Below are 6,300 nucleotides of genomic sequence, written 5' to 3'. Positions count from 1 at the left end.
AACATTTTTCATGAGCATCTACTAGTGAATATTAACATATGTCAAACAATTCAATGATAACCAATTATCTAAAAGAATGAATAGAAATTTTGTGCGAGCCTGTTTAAATCTACTTTCAGTCTTGCGTGCGTGACAGCAGACGCATCGGCCAGCCAGTCTACCCTTGGCTTACGAAACAAGGGTTAATCTTACCTAACATAGAGTATGAAAAACTGGGGCATGCCACTGTCAGCCAAAGGTAATGAAACTATTCACTCGATTGATAACTTTAAACTCGATTTTGAAAAGTTTAAAGGACAACATACTAACTCAAAGTTGAACTGTATAGTAAATTTTATACTGAGGAAATTCGGTCCATCCGTTGAAAGCAGTTTTATCACAGGGACTAATCAAGAATATGATAGAATGAGCTGAGTATATATTAAATATATGTGACACGTTATTTGGTTATATTACATTAATTCAGTAGCAAATAATAATCTTAATTGTACATAGCCCTTTGCTGAAGGGTCTTAACAAATTTTACAGGGAAAAAATGAAATAAAAATCCTAGGTGCTAATTTTGATAAAAATCATTAGACTGAACGTATATACATGTTTAAATTTTTTTTCGTTTTCAGATTACCTGTACAAGCCTCTGTGTTGTTAGTTTTTGTGAGCAGTTTTTTTTTTAAGGAAAGTGTTATATATGAATCATGTCTTTCCCACTACTTTGTCAAATGAGTGTAAGACGCATCAGCCAACGCGCAAGAGATGAGAAAACCAGAAAACTACTTAGTCGCATAATCAGAGTGGACCAAGCAGGAGAATTGGGTGCCGATCGGATTTATGCAGGCCAATTAGCTGTGTTGGGCAGGACCCCTGTTGGACCCATTATACAAGTGAGTATTAACAAGATTTAATGTCTCGTATGCAGACATGTTAACTTTTTAATGTGCCTTTCCAGGAGGTTTCTGTAAATTTTCTGCAGTTATACTGCAGGGATTTTTTTACCCCTTGAATCCAAGGGCCAGGGCCTTTAAGTTTGGGAAAATAGCGATATTTGATTGAAATTGGGAAATTTGTTTCATACAAACTAATAAGAAAAACAAACCATTTGAAATTTTATTATCAATGTGGCTGGCTTAAACAAGCTTTAATTCCCAGTCTTTGGCATAGAAAAAACTGTCACAATTTTTTGAAACAGAGTGGCACGGAGGTTGGATGGCCCCTCGTGGCATATTCTCATCAAAGCATCCATCAATTGAGAATTTTTAGGCATCAATTTGGGAAAAACACCTGCTTTTCAGCATTGGGAATGGGGCTAAATTTCAGCCCGACAAGAAGATTTGGCATATATATGCATATGTGATAAAAGGCCAATAGTTTTAGCTGAAAACAAATTATTCAGGATTTTCTGATCTTGATTAAATTAAGTTGATTTTTTCATGCTAACTTAATTGTATTTTTCAGTGAAGATTTGTAAAGATTCTTTTCTGTAACCAGTTAAAAAAATCTTAGAAAGTTCATTTGTGCATTAATGTTAATCAAGTTCATTCATTCAGAAGTAAATTTTACTTAATTTCTATTTGTAGGAAATGAAAGAGCAAGAACAGGAACATCTTGAGACCTTTAACAAGTTGATAGTAGAGAAGAGAGTGAGACCTACAGCACTCCTCCCTGTTTGGAATGTCGCAGGATTTGCCCTGGGTATGAATATCTCAAATTTCACTTTTCCAAGAGTTCTTAGTGAAATGAGTTATTAACTTATGGTGTTACAGAGTTCCATAAATACTTACTTACCAAAAGTGTTTTCATATTGTTTTCAAATTTCCGGAATCTATTGCAAGTTGTAGTGGACATGGCATGAATCTTGAAGCTCACCTAATATAAATGTTATGTTTGTGGGTGTATAGGTAGGGGATATTGTGATACAGGTAACCAGGATTCATTATCCTGCTCCATGAACTCTAGACAGGTGCTCTACCTGCTGAGCTATCTAGAATTATCTACAATTACCTGTAGTGGAATCCTTGTAAAAAGTCTCTTGAACCTGAATTGTAATTACATTTATGCACAGGTGCAGGATCAGCTATGCTTGGCAAAGAGGGAGCTATGGCATGCACAGTGGCTGTCGAGTCTGTGATCGGAGATCATTACAACAGGTAATGATTGATACAAAAGTGTGAACATGATTTTAAAATGCACTACACTGTAGTTGAAATGCAGGCACTACAGTTGAAATACAGACACACTACATTTGAAATACAGGCACACTACAGTTGAAATACAGACACACTACAGTTGAAATACAGACACACTACTGTTGAAGAATTGAAATACAGGCATACTGCAGTTGAAATACATAGACACTATACAGTTGAAATACATGCATATGCACTACAGTTGAAATACAGATACACTTGAAATACAGACACATTGCAGTTGAAATACAGACACACTACGGTTAAAATACAGACACACTACGGTTAAAATACAGACACACTACAGTTAAAATACAGACACACTACGGTTGTTTTAATGAAGTAGTAATAATATCAGTTTTACTCTCTACACTAGATGGTGTAAATTTTTTAACAGCTAATTTTCTTCCCTTCCTCTCAGTACTGTGTGATACCATATTATATTAAGTTAATTGACATATATTAAGTTAATTGACATATAGTAAGTTAATTGACATAATTATATTAAGTTAATTGACATATATTAAGTTAATTGGCATGTTAATTTCAACAATATTATATTGATTAAATTGGGTTTTTAGTGGTAACTGAATATTCAGCCAAAATTAAGATATTAGCCAAATTTACACTTAATATGCCAGATCACAATTCCTTTAAGTGAAAGTTATCAAAACATGAAGTGTCGATATTTCAAACTTAAGGTCGATCGATCCTCATGTGATGTCATAGGTTTTTGCAAAACCTTTATTTAATTAAATTTTGCACATGATAGAAATATATCTCTCAGAGGAATTTTGTTCACTGAATAAAATAAAAAATTTGGTAAACTTTTGATACTGAAAAAGTTTTCATTTTCCATAGATAATCAATTATTTATAATTTTTTAAAATGTTGTCAAGGGCAATAACTCCTATGCTGGAATTTTCTCTACTGCATGTCTATGACACAATGATTTCCCTAATATCCACAATTAATTTTGATATATCTTTGAATTAGCAGTTTTCTTGAACTGTTGACACTTAAAATTAGTAATTTCAACAAGTTTTAACCAATTTTCATTATTTTGTTTAACGAAAATGTGCGATTTTTTATGTTGATATATACATCTGTTTTTGTATGTCTAACATCTTTAAAAAGGTGGCAACATACGCATTTTCTTTGGTTATTGATTAAATCAAACTATATTGAGTGGAAATTTATACAGTTTTTCCACTTTCAACCATTAATATTGATAAGTCACATGAGGATCGATCCACCTAACATTTTGAAAAAAATCTACCAAATATTCCAAACACTAGAATTGCTTGACCATTTACTGATTTAAACAGAGTTACAAAATGTGCAAGTAGCCAGATGGACGCCCTGTTTGTCACAGTTTTAATTTGATTAACAACGAATAGAGTTAGATTCTTCTAAGAGACATACTTAATTCTTTTTAGATGCCAAATGCAAATTGTATCCAAGCAATGCTCTTATTCAGTGTCTTTAACGTTATACATGTAGGTCATGGTGTTAATCATGTGTATCCAAAAGACTAATCAAAGACTCTCGGATATCTCAAAACAAAATTAGTCTGGTATCCTCTCAATTTATAACCCTAAAAATTACATTATTTTAAAGAAGAACACATTGTTGCTGATTTTCAAACAGAAGTACACTGTACATTAAAGATTAAACAAAAATAAGATCAGTTATGATCTGATTGGCTAAATGGATTGAAGTGTAGACTCTGACTGGTGGATAATTTTGACAAAATCACGTATTCTCGTGGAGACCGGGTTAGAATAGATCCTCAGTACCCCTTGCCTGTCATTTGAAGCAACTAAATGGGGTGGTCCTTTATCAGATGAGACCGCAAAAACCGAGGTCCCGTGTCACAGCAGGTGTGTCACAATAAAGATCCCTCCCTGCTCAAAGGCTGTAAGCGCCAAGCAAATAGGCCTAAATTTTGCAGCATTTCACAGGCAATAATGACGTCTCCATATATATTAACTGAAAGATTCTCGAGAGGAACGTTAAATAATATTTAATCAATCATATCCAAGTCTGTTTACAAGTGAGTATAGGGTTAATTCATAAGTGGATCTCTACAATGTACTGTCGATACAATGCAAGTTTATTCCATTATTGAGAATAACTGATGTTAAATGGCTATCATTCCATAGCTTGTCAATAGGATAGTGTAGAATTTTTTTTTTTGAATAGCCAGATTCGAGATCTAATGGAGGATGATCCAGAGAAACACAAGGATATATTAGAGGTAAAGATTAGAGTGATATTACCGGATTAAGAAATCTATTAGAGGTAAAGATTAGAATGATATTACCGGATTAAGAAATCTATTAGAGGTAAATTAGTGTGATATTACCAGATTAAGAAATCTATTAGAGGTAAAGATTAGTGTGATATTACCTGATTAAGAAATCTATTAGAGGTAAATTAGTGTGATATTACCGGATTAAGAAATCTATTAGAGGTAAAGATTAGAGTGATATTACCTGATTAAGAAATCTATTAGAGGTGAATTAGTGTGATATTACTGGATTAAGAAATCTATTAGAGGTAAAGATTAGTGTGATATTACCAGATTAAGAAATCTATTAGAGGTGAAGATTAGAGTGATATTACCGGATTAAGAAATCTATTAGAGGTAAAGATTAGAGTGATATTACCGGATTAAGAAATCTATTAGAGGTAAAGATTAGAATGATATTACCGGATTAAGAAATCTATTAGAGGTAAATTAGTGTGATATTACCGGATTAAGAAATCTATTAGAGGTAAAGATTAGTGTGATATTACCTGATTAAGAAATCTATTAGAGGTAAATTAGTGTGATATTACCGGATTAAGAAATCTATTAGAGGTAAAGATTAGAGTGATATTACCTGATTAAGAAATCTATTAGAGGTGAATTAGTGTGATATTACTGGATTAAGAAATCTATTAGAGGTGAAGATTAGAGTGATATTACCGGATTAAGAAATCTATTAGAGGTAAAGATTAGAGTGATATTACCGGATTAAGAAATCTATTAGAGGTAAATTAGTGTGATATTACCTGATTAAGAAAGTCCAGTTGATATTTATGAAATTAAATGTAATCAACCAAAAAAAAATCTGATCATAAAATGTTTATACTGTCAGTACTTGTCTGTTTCTGTTTTTCCAGAAATTGAGAAAATTCAGAGATGACGAACTTCATCATCATGACACTGGTCTAGAACACGATGCTGAAAAGGTATGTGAAGGTCAATCATGGAACCATGGTTGATTTTTTTCTTTTTAAAGTGAACAGGTAGATAATCTGTTTACACATATCCCTTAATACATGTATTATATCTTTCTTTTTAAGGCCCCAATGTATCAAGCCCTGACGCAGGTTATAAAGGTTGGATGTTTGGGAGCCATTTGGTTATCAGAGAGGATATGAAATCACAATCTCAAAGAATCATTTTTTTTTTTCATTATCAAGAAATACTAACTTTCTAATATTCTCTGTTAAATTTTGTAACACATGTCTGAAAAATTAAATTGGCAATAGAAAGTTGTTTCTTGCCAAGGACAATCTTGTGTACATCAAATATGTAGACATATTTCAGCTGATAAGTTTATACTACATGTATTTTTTTTTTTAGCGTTTTGTAAGTTATATTTTGGCAGTCTACATGTAATTGAGAATAAAGTTTTGTTATTTTCATTCATTCATGTATATTACAGTAACAACTGTAAATAAAAATATTGTATGTCTGACTTTGAAATTTTTGTCAAGAGCATGAAAAGCGTTCTCTGATGAAAGACGAGTGTATTAACTCCTGTAGTGTATGGATTTATGCAGTTTGAAAAGAGTGGATTTAGAAATCTCCTTGTAGACCGATTCATTGGTAAATCTATTCCTTCTACTCCAGCAGTTGAAGGGGTATTTGATAATTAAGAAATTTCAAACCATATAGCATTTTTTTTCTGTTGGGTGATAAATTTGGCTTATTTTAGTGGTTATAGATAGCTTTCCGCCAAAATTTCACTCACCAAATATGCACCCAATTGCAACTTCAATATTTGCAAGAGAGAAAACTCTGCATATTTACTAGTCAGGACACCTTGATCCACATCACACA

General features: G+C 32.5%; 1 protein-coding gene across 1 annotated transcript; it reads left to right on the top strand.

Annotated features, from left to right (window-relative positions):
• The first annotated feature begins 95 nt into the window (after positions 1-95).
• On the top strand, positions 96-5,935 carry LOC125668131 (5-demethoxyubiquinone hydroxylase, mitochondrial-like). The gene is made up of 7 exons (XM_048901939.2): positions 96-238; positions 621-881; positions 1,575-1,689; positions 2,060-2,144; positions 4,389-4,443; positions 5,355-5,423; positions 5,538-5,935. Exons 2-7 carry the CDS (start codon positions 696-698, stop codon positions 5,613-5,615), a joined length of 588 nt encoding a protein of 195 aa, XP_048757896.2. The 5' UTR covers positions 96-238; positions 621-695; the 3' UTR covers positions 5,616-5,935.
• The last annotated feature ends 365 nt before the right edge of the window (positions 5,936-6,300 follow it).

The sequence above is a fragment of the Ostrea edulis genome, chromosome 4, assembly GCF_947568905.1.
Source record: "Ostrea edulis chromosome 4, xbOstEdul1.1, whole genome shotgun sequence".
NCBI classification, from domain to species: Eukaryota; Metazoa; Mollusca; class Bivalvia; order Ostreida; family Ostreidae; genus Ostrea; species Ostrea edulis.
The sequence above is the reverse complement of the archived record's forward strand: the minus strand, read 5'-3'. Positions and strand labels throughout refer to the sequence as shown.

Coding starts and splice junctions, on each gene's coding strand:
- LOC125668131 (XM_048901939.2), top strand. CDS start 696: ATGTCTTTCCCACTACTTTGTCAAATGAGTGTAAGACGCATCAGCCAA. Junction 1,690..2,059: donor TGTCGCAGGATTTGCCCTGG/GTATGAATATCT, acceptor ATTTATGCACAG/GTGCAGGATCAGCTATGCTT. Junction 2,145..4,388: donor ATCGGAGATCATTACAACAG/GTAATGATTGAT, acceptor TTTTTTGAATAG/CCAGATTCGAGATCTAATGG.